The 17,643-nt window shown below is 41.3% G+C and overlaps 1 protein-coding gene across 11 annotated transcripts in view; it reads left to right on the top strand.

The window, feature by feature from the left end:
- ptprfa (protein tyrosine phosphatase receptor type Fa) overlaps positions 1 to 17,643 on the top strand; it is a 65,212-nt gene that overhangs the window by 31,387 nt on the left and 16,182 nt on the right. For 7 of the 11 annotated variants that reach the window (XM_061779972.1, XM_061779971.1, XM_061779978.1 and 4 more), the window contains 6 exons: positions 4,275 to 4,544; positions 5,492 to 6,073; positions 7,284 to 7,420; positions 9,099 to 9,243; positions 11,273 to 11,584; positions 12,632 to 12,825. In XM_061779972.1, coding sequence (XP_061635956.1) covers positions 4,275 to 4,544; positions 5,492 to 6,073; positions 7,284 to 7,420; positions 9,099 to 9,243; positions 11,273 to 11,584; positions 12,632 to 12,825 — 1,640 coding nt within the window. The remainder of the gene's footprint in view (positions 1 to 4,274; positions 4,545 to 5,491; positions 6,074 to 7,283; positions 7,421 to 9,098; positions 9,244 to 11,272; positions 11,585 to 12,631; positions 12,826 to 17,643) is intronic. The other 4 variants (XM_061779981.1, XM_061779980.1, XM_061779982.1 and 1 more) reach the window with 1 other exon arrangement.

Here is a 17,643-nt window from a genome sequence, read left to right as displayed (position 1 = left end):
AAAAAAGTATGGTTCATTAAAACTATTCTGACAAGTATAATTGATCCAAAATGTTACTTGAGTAAATGTAACGGAGTAAATGTACCCATAGTGTTTGTACCCACCTCAGTCAGTCATTTAACACTGATCCATGAGTTCATCCTGCTATTATTCCATCCATTCATTCATTTGTTCGATCTTTTGCTCTTCTGTCTTAACATCCATCCATCTGTCCGCCCGTTCGTTCGTCCGTCCATTCATTCATTCATCCATTACTTTTCCTGTTGATCCACTAATTCATCCAATCCTCCATCATTCATTCACTCATTCATGTATGTTGGCGTATGTCTCGTTATTGCTCACCCCTCGAACCACGTCGTGTGTTTGGCCCTTACTTTTCGTCGGACTTTGACTGTGGGTGTGCGTATGTGTTTGCGTGTGTGTCCAGTGCGTAGTGTTGAGCGTAATTATGATGCTAAATAGACATTTTAATCAAACGTGCAACAATGATGATTGTCACTATGGTCAGGCATGGTATCAGGCTTGTGTGTGTGTGTGTGTGTGTGTGTGTGTGTGCGCGCGTGTGTGTTGAAGCATATTTTTGGCCTGTTTTACTCTTCTCTGTTTTTCCTTGTCTCCTTCCTCCTCGCTTCCCTTCTCTCGTTGTTGTCGTTGTTGTCGGCTCCTTGTGCGTTGCCACCCCGTCACACAAAACCCAAACACTGCAAACACTGCAGACCAGCGAGAAGGTTTGTTTCTTCACTCGTCCCGGACGTGGAGGCGCGGCGGACAGGTGCCAGGGAGCGCTGGCGAGTCGCCAGGCGCCTCAGGCCCGTCCCGGCCTCCCCCCCTTGCACCCCCCTTCTTCTCTCTCGGGTCCCCCCGCCAGCCTGCACCCTTACGCCCCCGTTCCCGCTTCCCTGCTTCTGCTTTGCCTGATGATGCGTGCACTCTACACTTTTTAAAACAATCTTTTCACAATAAAGCATGAAAGCAAATTTATGGTTTGACCTCAGGAAAAACAGCACACCGTCCATCAATAAACAATGGTATCAAGCAAATATTCTTCACTCAAATAAAATAAAATGAAATAAAAGAAGGAAACCAACTCAATCAGTGAACCAAATCACGAGTCTGCAGTTTTTCAGCTGATTCCGCTAAATTGACTCAACTCAAGTTGAAATAAAATCATTCATTATTCAATGAAGTAAAATAATGTGAACTAATACAAAATATACATTGTTCACTTGTACAACAGAAAATGTTAACGGAGTAAAAACATTTATTTATTAATGTAAAAAAGAAAAAATTTTGACTCGTCAAAAAAAAAATCATTCAATTAAGTAAAATTAAGTCTTCACAAATGTAAAAGCATGCTTTATTATCAACTTAAGTGAAATATGGAAAAAGTGTTTTTGTGTGTGTGTGTTTTTTTACCTAAGGCTAATACAAATGTTCACAGAAGTAAAAATATTGTTGACTTACATGAAATAGAGAAAAAGATGCATGGAGTGAAAAAAATATTCGCTTAATTAAAATGATGACAAGTGTTGACAAAATGGTAAAAACATCCACTACTCAGTTAAATAAAATAAAATGTTAACTGAGTTAGGTAAAAAAATTAAAAACATCAACTGCAGTAAAATTATATATATATATATATATACTGTCTGTGTATATATATATATATATATATATATATATATATATATATAAACCATTTAGTAAAAATAAAGTAAAATAAAAAGGTTCACACAAATAAAAGAAAACTTTTTTTTATTAAGATAATAGAAAATGTTAGCTGAAGTAAAAAAAAAAAATGTTGATTTCTGTTTGCATGTTGCTACAATCTCCACCTCGCTGCATGACTGCGTCCCACTGCTTCCTCCCCATCTTAGAAATCTCCTGCCCCCCCCTTTTCCATCTTTTTGCTCTCGGGCATGTCTACACACCTGCTCTCGCCACGTACATCCTCTGTGTCGCCATGGCAACTTGGGATGGGGGGGCTGAACACGAAAACATCAAAATGAATCCATTGTGCTAACATGCTAACGTGCTAACGCTTCCCTCCATGCCAGCATGTTGTAACTTCGCAGCCTCTTAATAGGGAAACCAGCCACTTCATTAAGTACACAGCATACCTCCTCGAGTGACCTTTGAGAGTAAGAGAGACTCCCTAGAGATGTTCACATGTCTATTTCAAACATCCGGAAGCTATTTAAGGACGTGGGTGTCTTTTAAGTGGCCGTCCATGCTGCATTATTTAACACGTGCAAACTCAAAACATTTTGGGATGCGGTATCGTAAAAAAAAAATTCTGCAAATGGGTTGACTCAATAAAGTGATCCGCTTCAGTCGTGTCACTTGAGTCACTCCTGTGGCCGGTGACTCCAGTGACTCAAGCCAGTGAACCAAATCAACTCAAGTCAGTGAACCATATTACAAGAGACCGCAGTGTTTACGGTGAGTCCGTGAACTTGAGTCAGTGAATCAAATCACAAGTCTGCAGTGCTTCTGGTGAGTCAGCTAAGTGGAATCAGTCAACCAAATCAACTCGAGTCCATCCATCCATCCATCCATCCATCCATCCATCCATCTTTCCCGCTTATCCTCACTAGGGTTACGGGCATGCTGGATCCTATTCCAGCTATCTTCGGGCGGGAGGTGGGGTACATCCTGAACCGGTCGCCAGCCAATCGCAGGGCACATAGAAACAAACAAACCATTTGCACTCACATTCACACCTACGGGCAATTTAGAGTCTCCAATCAACCTACGCATGCTTTTGGGATGTGGGAGGAAACCGGAGTGCCCGGAGGAAACCCACGCAGACACGGGGAGAACACAGCCGGGGCTGGGATTTGAACACCGGTCCCCAGAACTGTGAGGCAGACGTGCTAACCGGTCGTCACCTTGCCGGCTCAACTCGAGTCAGTAAACCAGAACAACTTGAGTCAATGGATCACATCAACTTGAGTCAATGGATCACATCAACGTGAGTCATTGAACCAAATCATTCCAATCTGTTGTGTTTTCACTCAACTAACACGGGTCAGTCAAGCAAATCAACTTAAATTAGGGAACCAAATCCCATGAGTCCGTACCTTTTCTGCTGAGTCTTCTAACTCAACTCAGTAAGAAAAGGAACTTGAGTCAGTGAACCAAATAAACTTGACTCCATGAATAAAATCAACTTTAGTTATTAAACCAAATCGCATGAGTCCGTAGTGTTTCCGGTGAGTCGAAATTTCAAGTCAGTGAACCAAATAATCTGAGGATTTTGGTGTTGCCACTTTCCACTGAGTCCACTAGCGCGAGTCAGTCAATCAAATCAACTCAATCAGTGAACCAAATCATGAGTCTGCAGTTTTTCATCTGATTCCGCTAAATTGAGTCAGTCAACCAAAGCGACTCGAGTCAGTGAACCACATGAACTCAAGTCAGTGAAACAAATAGTCGGAGGCTGCTGTGTTTCTGCTGAGCCTGCTAACTCAAGTCAGTGAATGAAATCACGAGTCCATGGTGATGGCAGTTAGTTGACTTCAAATCAACTTGACCAAATCATGACTCTGCAGTGTTTGCCGTGAGTCCACTGACACGAGTCAGTGGAACAAATCACAAGTGAACTAAACCAACTTGAATCAGTGAACCACATTAACTGGAGTCGGTGAACCAAATCATCTGAGTTTGCCGTGTTTCAAGTGAGTCCGGTAGCTCAAGTCAGTGGATCAAATCACATGAGTCGAGTGAACTAAACCAACTTGAGTCAGTGAACCAAATCATCCAAAACTGGGGTGTTTCCTGCAAGTCTTCTGACTTGAGTGCGTGATTCTAATCCACTTGAGTCAATGAGGTTGACGCTTGCCCTGAGCATGACCTCTTCTGTTGAACCAAATCATCTGAATTTTGCAGTGTTTCAGATGAGTCTGCTAGCTCGAGTCAGTGGAACCAAACCACGTAAGTCTAGTGTGCAAAACCAAATGGGATCAGTTAACCAAATTATATGAGTTAGCCGTGTTTCCGATGAGTCCGCAAACTTGAGTCAGTGAACCACATCAACTCCTGTCTGCTGTGTTTTCCGGGAGTCCACTAACTAACCTTCTGTGCCCAGCCAGAGAACTCGTAGGATGCGGGTTCATCAAGAACTCTGAATCTCAATCCCTGATTCAGTTTGATGATTCGGGAATGCTAACTCGGTTCACCGTAAACTCCAGGCCAATCTAACGTGCTGATGTCCTCCCCTTTAAACATCCTCCTCTGACGCCGCCTCTCTTCGTCCCGTCCTGCCCGCGCAGTTCGCCGGGTGCCGCCACGTTTCTCCATCCCGCCGTCCCACCACGAGGTGATGCCCGGGGGCGGCGTCAACCTGACGTGCGTGGCGGTGGGCGCGCCCATGCCCTACGTCAAGTGGATGAGCGGCGAGGCCGAGCTGACCCGCGAGGAGGAGATGCCCATCGGACGTAACGTGCTGGAGCTGGCCGACATCCGCCAGTCGGCCAACTACACCTGCGTGGCCATTTCCTCGCTGGGCGTCATCCAGACCACCGCGCAGATCACCGTCAAAGGTAGAACAAACGCTGTCACTACGCTGGGGCTTTTGGGACCAAATGGGACCACTACTGCATTTCCCCGTTCAAAACATGAAGCAACATTCAAAACCCTTTGAGAACGATACTGCATTTTATGATATTTTGCTCCGAATTTGATGCATTTTTCTAAACAGATACATTGAATTAAGATTTAAGATTAAGATTTCATTAATATTGTCAAATTTCTTTTTTTTGTTTTTTTTTGTACTGCTTGTGCGTAATACAAAACCTGATCAATAGTATAACCACTTTTATAAAAAGAAAACATATTCAGACTTTTTTCTTATAGCATCATGACTTTTGCGTGAAATTACAACAGTTTTCTCTATTTTTTGTAATGGTAGTTTTTTTCTCTTAAAATTAGGACTTTCTACTCATGGTATTACAAGTTTATTCTTGTAAGATTAAAACAAATTCTTCTCAAATTCAGAATTTTTACTTATATTATGTTTTCTTGCAAAATACCGATTTTTCTCATACGATTGTGCAGCGTGTATCGGTTATTCAATAAATGGACTTCATTTGTTGTAAAATCAGGAAAGGACCCGCCAGCAGTACCTCCCGACACCACTAGTCGGATAAAGTGAAACTAAGGGTTGACAAAAATACTTTTATCCTTTATATTTCAACTTGTTTGTCGTGGTATTACAACTTGATATTCTGAAAATTATGACTAAATATTAGAACCATTTTCTTGTAATACAGATATTTTCTAATAATGTTAGGACTTTTTCTAGCTAGCTAGATAGACCGAAATTGAGAAAACGGCAAAATATTGTAAAACGTCGCTACATTGGAAAAAAAGTCGTGCCATCGATTGTACAAATATAAGGAAATAAAAATTGAAAGCCAGTGGTCCAAATTCAAATTCAGAATCGATGTCAGATGAAAAATTTCATTTCCGTGTGCCCCCCCCCGCCCAGCCCTGCCCAAGCCCCCCACCTCCCTCATGGTGACCGAGACCACCGCCACCAGCGTCACCCTAACGTGGGACTCGGGCACCCCGGAGCCCGTGTCCTACTACGTGATCCAGTACCGGGCCAAGGCGTCGGACGACGGCTTCCAGGAGGTGGACGGCGTGGCCACCACCCGCTACAGCATCGGGGGTCTCAGCCCCTTTTCCCAATACGACTTCCAGGTAATGGCGGTCAACAACGTGGGCCGGGGGCCGCCCGGGGCCTCGGTGGACACGCGCACCGGCGAGCGGGCGCCCTCCTCGCCCCCTCTTGGCGTCAAGGCCCGGATGCTGAGTCCCACCACCGCGCTGGTCCAGTGGGAGCCCCCCGAGGAGGCCAACGGGCAAGTCCGGGGCTACCGGGTCTACTACAGCGCCGACCCACGGGCGGCGCTCGGCGCCTGGAGCGAACACGACGCGGACGACGGCCGGCTGACCACCCTGGCCGGACTCACCCCCGACGTCACCTACGGCCTCAGGGTGCTCGCCTTCACCTCGGTGGGCGACGGACCCCCGTCCGACGTCCTGCTCATCAAGACGCAGCAAGGAGGTGAGCGCGTCCAAAACAGCTTCAGTCCGTACCGTTCCGTATCATATTATGCCATATCATAGCTTAACATACCATGTTGTATTATATTCCCCTATATCGTATCGTACGCTACCATACCTACCAAATGATTTTCATACCCAGTCGTACTGTATCATATCATACCTCACCAAGCTAAACCATACATTAACATATCTTACCATTTCATATGATGTCGTACTGCATCGTATCGTACCCTATCATATCATACATATCCTGCCACAGCATACCATATCATATTATACGCTATCATATCATACCATATCATATTGGATCATTTTAAATCATATCATATCACAGCATACCGTCCTGTATCATATCGTATCATATCGTCAGTGGCGGAAATTGGCACGTGCGGAGTGTGCGACCGCAATCGTCAACTGTTCCGTTGATGAATGGATTTCTCAAATCATAAAATGTATTGCAAATGTGCCCATTATCATTAGTAGCGTCTTGGAAAAGGTATAATTCTTCATCCGTAAGCCCCCGCCGTTGACGATTGGCTGTCCAACGTAAACATATAGCGTAGGCTGCATTTGGACCGCATTTGTACAGTGAAAGAAAATGGTCAGCATCTCCCCCGCCCATGGAAACGATTGCCCGCCGGTCGCCATCTCGGGGTCTCGGGCCGCCATCTCGGGGCTTCGCACAGGGCACCGTTAAAGCCAGCACCGCCACTGCATATCATATCACGTCACACTACATCTTACTTTATCATATCATCCCAGTTCATAATATGCCATACTATACTGTATCAACATCATACCATATCACACTACATCATACCGTGTTACTCCATGCTATATGATATAATACTATATCATCATATAGTATAATGCTATGGTATAACATAGAATAGCTATCCACCGTAGCATATTACAGTATTCCATAAGATTCTCCAGCATGCCATATGATGTATTAAAATATTACACCATGCCATGTAATGTTCAAGAGATGGGAGGAAAAAAAAAAGACAAACTCGTCCAAAGTTGTTGTCTGCATGCTCAGACAGCAACTTATCTTTGTAATATATGAACCCGAAAAAAAGGATCCACACCGCATCTGAAAGATAAAAACCACCAACAAAGTCAAGTGAGCGTCTCGATTTATTACTGTGCTGCGCCTTTTCACACCTTCGTAAATCAAAGGCAGATTCTTCTTGTCGCTTTTTCAGTTCCTGCTCAGCCGTCCGATTTGGAGGCCGAGGCCGAGCTGGACTCTCGGATCGTGCTGACGTGGCTCTGGCCCGTCCGGGACCCGGTCGTCGGCTACGAGCTGCTCTACTGGGAGGCCAACGAGCCCCAGGAGAAGGTAGACGGACTTTGGATTCATCTTTAGCTTTTAGAACAGGGCTGGGCAAAGTGTGTGTTGAGGGTCTGTTCTCGAAGTCGGCCCACCCAGCATTTACACCATCAGGAGTCTTGTAATGTTTCTTGCATTAATTTTCCTTTTTTTTTCCTCTCCTAAAATGTGTTCATTCAAATATATTTATTCTTTATTCATTGTTGATTGGTTGAATATTTGTCAAAATACATTAACATTTAACATTAATGTTTTATTTATGGTAATAAATAATTGTTCAATTCATTATAATTGGATTCTACTTGAGTGTATTATTTGGGGATTATTTTGTATTTATTCCTTTTTATTTAGCTTATTCATTCATCTTGTTAAATAATTGGATAATTGATTTATTGTAGATACGAAAATAAAAGATTTTTACAAAAATAATTTAGCATAATGCTGTACATTTAACAGTTTTATTTTTTAAATTAAATATTTTTGTTATTATTTTGAACTATATTAATTATAAACAATACAATTTAAATAAAGTAAATAAATTTATTGTAAATATTAAAATTAAAAGTCATTTGAAAATAGTTTTGAATGATAATGTACTTTTTTACATTTTTAAAACCATTTTATGAAATAATTTCTTACATTTTTATAATAATATAAATAATTATTCTTTATTAGAATAAACTATTTTGACATGTATTTATTCATTATTATTTAGTTTATTCATGTATCTCATTAAATAATTGGTTAATTCATTAATTGTAGATACTACCATTAAAAAAGTAATGATTTTGCATAATACTGTACTTTTAAGATTAATTGTTTTATAGAAAATAATAATTTAATTTGAACTAAATCCATTATAAATAATCCAATTTAAACATGAATTATTGTTTCATTATAATTGGATTCTACTTGAGTGTATTATTTGGGGATTATTTTGTATTTATTCCTTTTTATTTAGCTTATTCATTCATCTTGTTAAATAATTGGATAATTGATTTATTGTAGATACGAAAATAAAAGATTTTTACAAAAATAATTTAGCATAATCCTGTACAGTTTTATTTTTTAAATTAAATATTTTTGTTATTATTTTGAACTATATTAATTATAAACAATACAATTTAAATAAAGTAAATAAATGTATTGTAAATATTAAAATTAAAAGTCATTTGAAAATAGTTTTGAATGATAATGTACTTTTTTACATTTTTAAAATCATTTTATGAAATAATTTCTTACATTTTTATAATAATATAAATAATTATTCTTTATTAGAATAAACTATTTTGACATGTATTTATTCATTATTATTTAGTTTATTCATGTATCTCATTAAATAATTGGTTAATTCATTAATTGTAGATACTACCATTAAAAAAGTAATGATTTTGCATAATACTGTACTTTTAAGATTAATTGTTTTATAGAAAATAATAATTTAATTTGAACTAAATCCATTATAAATAATCCAATTTAAACATGAATTATTGTTTCATTATTAGAAGAAACTATTTTGAAGGGATTTTTTTTCTTCCACTTCATCGCTGAGTGAGCTTGTCCGTGTGTCCATTTTTAAACGTCAAAAGTGTTTTTTTTTAGTTTGTAGTAGTAGTTTGCCCAGCTCTGACTGAGATGATCCAAGATGGCTGACGGTTGACGGCCCATTGTGGTTGTGGTCCGGCAGCACCGCGTGACCTTTGAGCCCACCGGATCGTACGCCGTGGACGGGTTGAAAGCCGACACCGTCTACGCGTTCACCCTGGCCGCCAGGTCCGAGACGGGCTTAGGAGTCTTCACCGAGCCCATCGAGGGCAGGACCGCCCGATCCAGTAAGTGCAAAAACGATTAATTTTTTTTCGGGTTTGTCTGTGTGTGCGTGTGTGTGGGGGTCAGTTTATCTGGGTTAGCGATTCTCAACTGGTGGGTTGAGACCCAAAAGTGCACCGCAGACCCATTTGGGTGGGTCGGGGACAACTAGTAAAAAAAATCTATTCCTCTTCGGATTTTTTTCAGTAGAGTACAGCGACGGAACATAGTAGGAAAGTGACAAGAAATGTTGCTTCTTTGCGTTCTAGCCACACGATTAGCCTTTGGTCGGCGGACATCACGGTAAGCGATATGCCTTTGGAGCTACAGCAAATTCATTTCAAACGGCATTTGAAAATATAATATACTTTCCATGTGTTTTCAGAGGCTATTTTTAACCCCCAAAAATTCTTTAATGTTCTTCTATAAAAGTGGTTTGCGAAAATGTGGTTACCTGAAACAAATCAAAGCTTCTCAACCGCTGCAATCCTGAGAGCCGCACTTGCCCGATGTCGCCAGGTTGCGACCCACATTTACAGACAAGAGCAATAAAGAATAGCCTTTGCAGACATATGTATATAATATTTTTAAACATTCGCATGTTCAAAGTGCCTTTCAGGAGCACCTTATGATTAAGAAACTGAGGATAAACATCATGTAGAAATATTAATAAGGTACAATAAAAAAATCAAAATTGCATAAAATACGGCGACAAAATTTCACTCATCTTGGCACTGATATCCCTTCTTTTTTTTTTTTTTTTTTTTTTTACCAAAAGTAGTAACGTTCCTCACACACAACTGTCAAAATAATGTCCGACCTGGGACACACTTTGAGTATTTCATTGATCCTCAGTTTTTAGCTTACATACAGAATTTGGATGTACATCGTTACATACAACACAGTAGTAAAGTCATCATAAATGTAACTATTTGTAGGACAAACACTTGACAAATATCAAAGAATGAAACGAAAACCAGAAAGTACGAGATTAACTGAGTGTGCCTTCTTGTGCCACGTGACCACGTATTCTTACGCCACTCACTGCACAAACGAACCTCGAAACCCTTTATGTCGGGACTGTCACGACGCACCCATTATGGGTCCGCAAGCCACTTTTGGGTCCCGACCCAGCAGTTGACAATCACTGCGCTAGATCCTTGCTAGGTTAGCATACTGATAACTGGTCCTTTAACGCTCACTGGACAAGACCAAAGACAAGGTGGCCAAATGTTCTTCCGGAACCATGCTAGGTTGGCATGCTGCTAGCTGGGCCTTCAACACTCACTAGACTCCTTCACATCAAAAACAAGATGTTACTCTTTGGCTGTACTAGGTTAGCATGCTGCTAACTGGTCTCTCAACACTCACAGGACTCTACAAAACCAAAGACCAAATGGCAAAATGTTCCTCTCCGGGTAGATAGGTTAGCACAATGCCAGCTGCACCTTAACCTCTCATTGGACCGTACCAAGATCGAAGACAAGATGTTTGTCTGGATCTATGCTTGGTTAGCATGCTGCTAATTGGTCCTTCAACACTCACAGGACTCTACGAAACCTACAAGGTGGCAAAATGTTCTTCTGGATTTGTGCTAGGTTAGCACATCGCTAACTGGTCCTTAAACATTTGCTGGACTTTACAAGACTCAAGACAAAGTAGCAAAATGTTCCTCCGGATCTTGGCTAGGTAAGCACGGTGCCAGCTGGACTCCTCGAGATTTAAGACGGGGTTGGAAAATATTCCTTTGGATCCATGCTAGGTTAGCATGCTGCTAACTGGTTCTTAAATGCACGCTGGACAATACAGGACCGAAGGCAGGCTGACAACATGTTCTTCTGGATCTGTGCTAGGTTAGCTCACAGCTAACTAGGCTTCATCACTTCCAACTGGATCTATGAACCCCCAGCGTTCCAGTGCCTGTAACGTCATCTCCGGCCAGTCCTCGTTCCCCCCCACCCCCGCTGCATTGTGTGTTTGTGCCATTTCATACTTTTCGTGTGTTTTCATGTTAGTGTGTCGTCTTCCATGATGCGTCTGTGTTCCCATCAGCCCCCTCGGTGCCCCCCCGAGACGTCCGTCTGCTCAGCCTGAGCTCCACCAGCATCCAAGTGAGTTGGGAGCCGCCGGCCTCTGCCGCCGGACTCCGCGATGCCGGCGTCGCCGGCTACTCCCTCGCCTACCGCGCGCTGGCCGGGGAGGACGCGCAGCGCCACCAGGTGACGGGCATCGGCGCCGACGTGCACAGCTTCGTGCTGGAGGGTCTGGAAAAGTGGACGGAATATTCCGTGTGGGTGCGAGCGCTCACCGACGTCGGGCCCGGACCGGAGAGTCCTCCGGCCCGCGTCAGGACGCAGGAAGACGGTACGTGGACGGAAGGCCGTCGCCGCGCTGGGGAAGTCCAAAGGCCGTCCTACGTCCTGCGTCAAAGAAGAATACTTGTCTTGTTGGCAAAATGATTTCCTGGAAAATTTGCACAGATGCTGTTGATCATGTCCTTATTTTATTTCACTTATTCAATTATTAGTTATTTCCATTTGTAATCTCTTTTTGGGAACTAAACCCATTTAATATTCTGCTTTAAAAATGATTTTTTAATCAAACATATTTAGTTTTCCACTTTTAAAAAATAGCCATCCGCCCATTTTCTATCGTGTTTATCCTGGTTCGTGTGGCGGCTGAGCTGGCGTATATTCAATTCCTTCAGTCAGCAATTTTAGTTTAGTTGTTTTAGTTAGTTAGTTTAGTGTAATTTTAGTAAGTAGTATTTCATTTTGACTTTGATTTAACATTCTCCTTAATCTGTTTCATTCAACATAATTAATAGTCTGCTAAAAATAACTTACATTTTTTAAACAATTGGTTTCATTGAAATCATTTTATTATTTTGTACTACACTTTATAATGTATTTATATATTTATTTACATATTTAGGTAAACAAAAACAATGTTTAAATAATTCAATTAAATGCAGTCAACATTTTGTATTTTGAAATATATTTAATCAAAACAATTAGTTTTGTACATTTTCTAGTTATTCATTGTTTTCCTTTTTTAAATAATTTAATATATTTAATGATACACATTTAATTCTGTGCTTTACAAAAAAAAAAAATTTTCTCCATTAAGTAATTAAATTTGACATTTTGATTTTAAAGAAAATAAAAAATTTAAAAATGATACATTTAAAATAAAACAAATATATTTTGTATAACATAATTAACATTTATTTTCAAAATAATCATTCAACATTGCTTTTATTTGTAAAGGTATTTAATTTATGGAATTAAACATAGTTCACATAGTGCCGTTTACGACTTTTTAAATTTCATGCTAGTTGATTTGTAACATTTCACATGATAAACGCCATCATATGGATGACACGTTGTTGTTGCGGTTGTGGTCGTTCAGTGCCGGGAGCGCCGCCCAGAAAGGTGGAGGCGGACGCCGTCAACTCCACGGCGGTGCGGGTCAGCTGGAAGCCGCCGCTGTCGCTCAAACAGAACGGACAGGTGCGAGGCTACCAGATCGTCTACTCCAGGATGGAGAAAGGCGAGCCTCGCGGCCAGCCGCTCATCGTGGACGTCGCCCGGCCCAACGCTCAGGTACTCGCCGGGACTTCCAAACTTACAAACGGTAGCGCTCCGGTTCTTTTGGAGGGTCGCTCGAAAATGACCCAAAAGGAGGCCTGGGACGCCCGACTCCACATTTTCCTCACTTGTCACTTCCTGTAGGTGGACCAATACTTTTGAACACGTTCATAGACAATTTGACACTTGATGAGTTCAAATGCAAAAGCAGACATCTCCATATTTTAGAAATAAAAAAGGGGGGGGGGGGGGGGGGGGGGGGAAATGGGGGTATTCTAAATTAATATGGATTAAGAAATTATGAGGCTAATTTGAAAAAAATCGAATTTCGAAATAAAGAAAATGTGACACTTGTAAAAGTGAAAAGTGAAGAAAATGCTACAAGAAACAAAAGAATTGGGACATGTACAGGAAGTGATGAAAATGTGGAGTTTGGACAAAAGTATTGAGACACCAAGAAGAAGGGAAATATGAACAGAGGTGGGCAAAAGTATTGGGACACGTACAGGAAGTGAAGAAAATGTGGATTTTGGACAAAAGTATTGAGACACCGATAAGAAGTGAAATATGAAAAAGGTGGGCAAAAGTATTGGGACACGTACAGGAAGTGAAGAAAATGTGGAGTTTGGACAAAAGTATTGAGACACCAATAAGAAGTGAAATATGAACAAAGGTGGGCAAAAGTTTTGGGACACGTACAAGAAGTGAAGAAAATGTGGAGTTTGGACAAAAGTATTGAGACACCAATAAGAAGTGAAATATGAACAAAGGTGGGCAAAAGTATTGGGACACGTACAGGAAGTGAAGAAAATGTGGAGTTTGGACAAAAGTATTGAGACACCAATAAGAAGTGAAATATGAACAAAGGTGGGCAAAAGTTTTGGGACACGTACAAGAAGTGAAGAAAATGTGGAGTTTGGACAAAAGTATTGAGACACCAATAAGAAGTGAAATATGAACAAAGGTGGGCAAAAGCATTAGGACACGTACAGGAAGTGAAGAAAATGTGGAATTTGGACAAAAGTATTGAGACACCAATAAGAAGTGAAATATGAACAAAGGTGGGCAAAAGTATTGGGACACATACAGGAAGCGAAGAAAATGTGGATTTTGGAGTCATAAGAGACACAATTAGTCTCCTGTTGCCTACCGCCTTTGGGGCTAGTCGAAGTCTTGGACATAAATCTTGCCCTGCTGCCACAAAACACACGCAAGTCAAACAAAACAGAAGAGAAGTAAACTAAAGAGAAAGAAAAGTCACCCTGGAAACAAAACAAGGAGATTAACTCGGACTTTCCCACTCTCCTTTTTCTTTTTTGGCAAAGCGGATAAGAATCAGCCTGCATGAAGGAAATGGAACGTGGCCTGGGGGTGCGAGGAGGAGGAGGAGGAGGAGGAGGAGGAAGAGCCAGACATGCACAGACGTGTCCGTGCGCGCCTTAGCAATCTGACTCATCTCACTTTTGTCTCCTCGGGACGTCCTCGTTCAAAACTAATAAGATCATTACTCTAATAACAATCTAACCCTTTATACAGTATGCTATATAATATCACACCTGGACTATCTATCTATCTATCTATCTATCTATCTATCTATCTATCTATCTATCTTGACTTTTACGAGTAATAAATTGTAATACGAGGAAAATATAGTCGGAATACTATGTTTTAATTTTTTACGAATATAAAATAATCTTCTGCAACTAAAGATGGAATACTACGAGTATACAGTTAAGCAAATTCTTTCATGTGAAAAAAGTCAACATTTTGCAAGGAAACGTTGCAATACTATGTACAAAAAGATTGAATCAAATGTTTTTCTTTAAATATTAAACAAAGTTGCGATACTACGAGAGGGAAGTCTTCATTTTCTGAGAAAAAAAAATCATTTTCAGTCCTTTTAACAAGAAAAAGCGCATATTACGAGAAACCAGTTGTAATGTTATGCACAAAAAGTCAGGAAAAAAAATAGTTGGATTTTCAGCTAATAAATCGTAATGCAAGTGGAAAGTCCTCATTTGACCAGAAAAAAAGGTCAAAATACTATGAGAAAACAAAATTGTATTTTTAACAATTGAAGAAGGTAAATGTAAGAAATTTTACAGTTCAAAAAAGTGCAATGGGTGCGCATGTGTCAGCACGTTTGAATCCTTTCACGTCATCGTCCGCCGCGCGGACATTTTGTTCGGACGCTTCGGTCACGTGAGCCACCGAACGTCCTGACGGCCTGCGGGAGTCGCGTGACCTGTGCGTTCGGTTTTTGGGAGCTCGAGCGAGTGGCGAGGCGCCGACCGGTCTTATCTGATCACGCCACGCTCACGCTCCGCCGCCATCTTCGTCGGCGCCGGCGCAAGACAGCGTTTCATTTGTGTGAGGATGTTTGACTGAGTCGATCATTGTCGATCATTTCATGTCAGCGGCAAAGTTTGGATGCGATGTCACTCGGTGTTCATGCTCTCATTGGCTGCGCTACGTGTCAATCAGTACTGATTGGCTGTCACGTCGTCGCGTGGCCTAGCCAGTGAGCCATTTTTCACTTGGTGGTCGAAGTTTTAAACAATTGTGGAAAAGATTCCAGATTTCCAGATGCACACTTTAAGAGGTGAAAAAGTATGGAAATGGAACATTTTTAAAGTGGTTCATTTGAATAATAACATAATAATTCATTGAATTCATTATGATTACTAACGAATTAACCAATCATTTTAAAATGTTATTTATTCCAAAATGACTTTTAACGCCCGCAGAAAAAGGATGAAGTGGTCAGCTTAAGAAGTGTTGGTGTAAAAAAAAAAAATGAAAGCATGGTGTGGAGCGTTTTGCGACGATGAGGTCGATGGGGACCAGCACTACCACTACTACTAAATGGGTTTTATATACTGTTGAGCTTTTCTACACATGCAAAGCTGCTAATAATCGAGTTACGACTAAAATAGGAACAAAATGTCTTCCTAACAATGTGGTGAATGAAGGTTTCCTCCCCTTTCTGCTCCGTGTCAAGCGCCGATTTGTGCACATATCGCATGACTGATCCTCAAGGAACTACTTTAAAAAATGGATTATTTTACTAACATTTGTATTATTTACAATAACTCAATTAAGCAATTATTTAATAAAAGGAATAATACTAAAATGAGTACATTTCATTTGTCCAATATTGGGGGGGAAAAAACATCTAAATGAAGGCCACAAATGATACAGAACTCTTGATCATGTAAATGTAAATGCGGATTATTAGCGACAAATGTAGCTAATTAGCATGCTCACCAGTGTGCTAATGTTTGTTAGCATGTTTGGATAACCCTGCACTATAGCGCACAGTGGATGTGCTGCGTGCGTGTAAGGTGAAGCGGAAATCTGCGCGTCGCTTCTGATCTGCGTCATTGTCAGCGTCAGCGCAGCCAGGGGGCGCCACTAAACTTATCAGGCTGAGGCTGTCAGACAGGTCCCCGGAGAGACCCCCGCGGCGGCCGCGCGGCTTTCGTCGCAAGCCCTCGGAATCGGCAGCTCGCCGGCTTGAGACGGGAAGGCTGCAAATCGGCTGCGACGCTCCTCCGGGTGAACAAAACAAATGCGGCCGAGACCACCGGCGGAACGTTCTGCTCCGGCGCCAGCTGCCATCTTACTGTGACCTCACCTGCCTCCTCTTTCCACACACCTGCATGCTCTGGATCTCAACTCCTCTACAAACAACAACAGACTTTTTTTTTTTTTCTCGCTTCAACGTTTCAGTGTTGTACTCTAGATGTTGCATATGCGCCAGGTTGACAAAATGTAGATTCTCAGGTCATCCAGGTCACGGTCATCCGCAAAGGTTGGATCGGGGCAACTGGACGCTTCTTGTTGTTGAAAACGATTCATCTTCAGGCTTCTTCAAGTTCTTAAGTGTGGCGTCTCCCTACTGTCCCTCTCTAAAATCGGAGTATATTACTCCCATTCCGAAAGTCTCTAAACAGTCCCTAGTCAACTTTAGAATAGACTTTAAAATTCTGCTACTGGTGAATAAATCACAAAATGGTTTAGGTCCTGAATACATTCAAGAAATGCTCACGGACTATAAAGCCAGTCGGGCTCTGAGGTCTACAGACTCGGGTCAGATCGTGGAGCCCAGAGTCCAAAGCAAACATGGTGAAGCAGCATGTGGCCGTTATGCTGCACATAATCGGAGTAAGCTGCCAACAGAAGTGACGTCAACCCCAAGTGTGCATGTTATTAAGTCCAGGTTCAAACTTGTTCTTTTTTCTCCTGCTTATGATTGAGCATTATAGCACTTTTAAAATCTTTCTTGCACTGTACGTTATTTTAACAACTTTAGTAAGATGTCTTTTATTTTTTCTCTACTTTCTTTTTTAACACTTTCAATCACGTAAAGCACATTGAGGTCCCTTGTGTATGAAATGCGCGATATAAATGAATTTGCTTGGCCTTGCCTCAAATCTTAAAATACAGTACATCCTTTATGCACATAATCTGTTATGTTTTCTTGTGGGGGGGGGGGGGGGGGGGGGAATGATGCAATTTAGTTCTCAAAGTACATGTAAGGACACCAAAAAGCTTAATGCGTTTTTTTGTTGTTGTTGCTTTCTTTACAAGATATTAAAGTACCTTGAGAAATGTTCCAGTTCCTCTTAATGGTCCAGAGAAAAGGACATATTTGGGTTTCAAGCCCAACAGACGCAACAACGTGACACACTGAGACTGAGAACAATCTCAGGATAGCGTCTAACTTTCATCATTTCCTGCCAGGATGTCAACTCTCCACTGGATAAACTTCCAGATATTCGACACTTTGTCTCCTAACATTGGGAATATTTACACTGCTCCTTTTGCACT

The sequence above is a fragment of the Phyllopteryx taeniolatus genome, chromosome 7 (genome assembly GCF_024500385.1).
Source record: "Phyllopteryx taeniolatus isolate TA_2022b chromosome 7, UOR_Ptae_1.2, whole genome shotgun sequence".
Lineage (NCBI taxonomy): Eukaryota > Metazoa > Chordata > Actinopteri > Syngnathiformes > Syngnathidae > Phyllopteryx > Phyllopteryx taeniolatus.
This window is presented reverse-complemented; position numbering and strand designations above follow the sequence as displayed.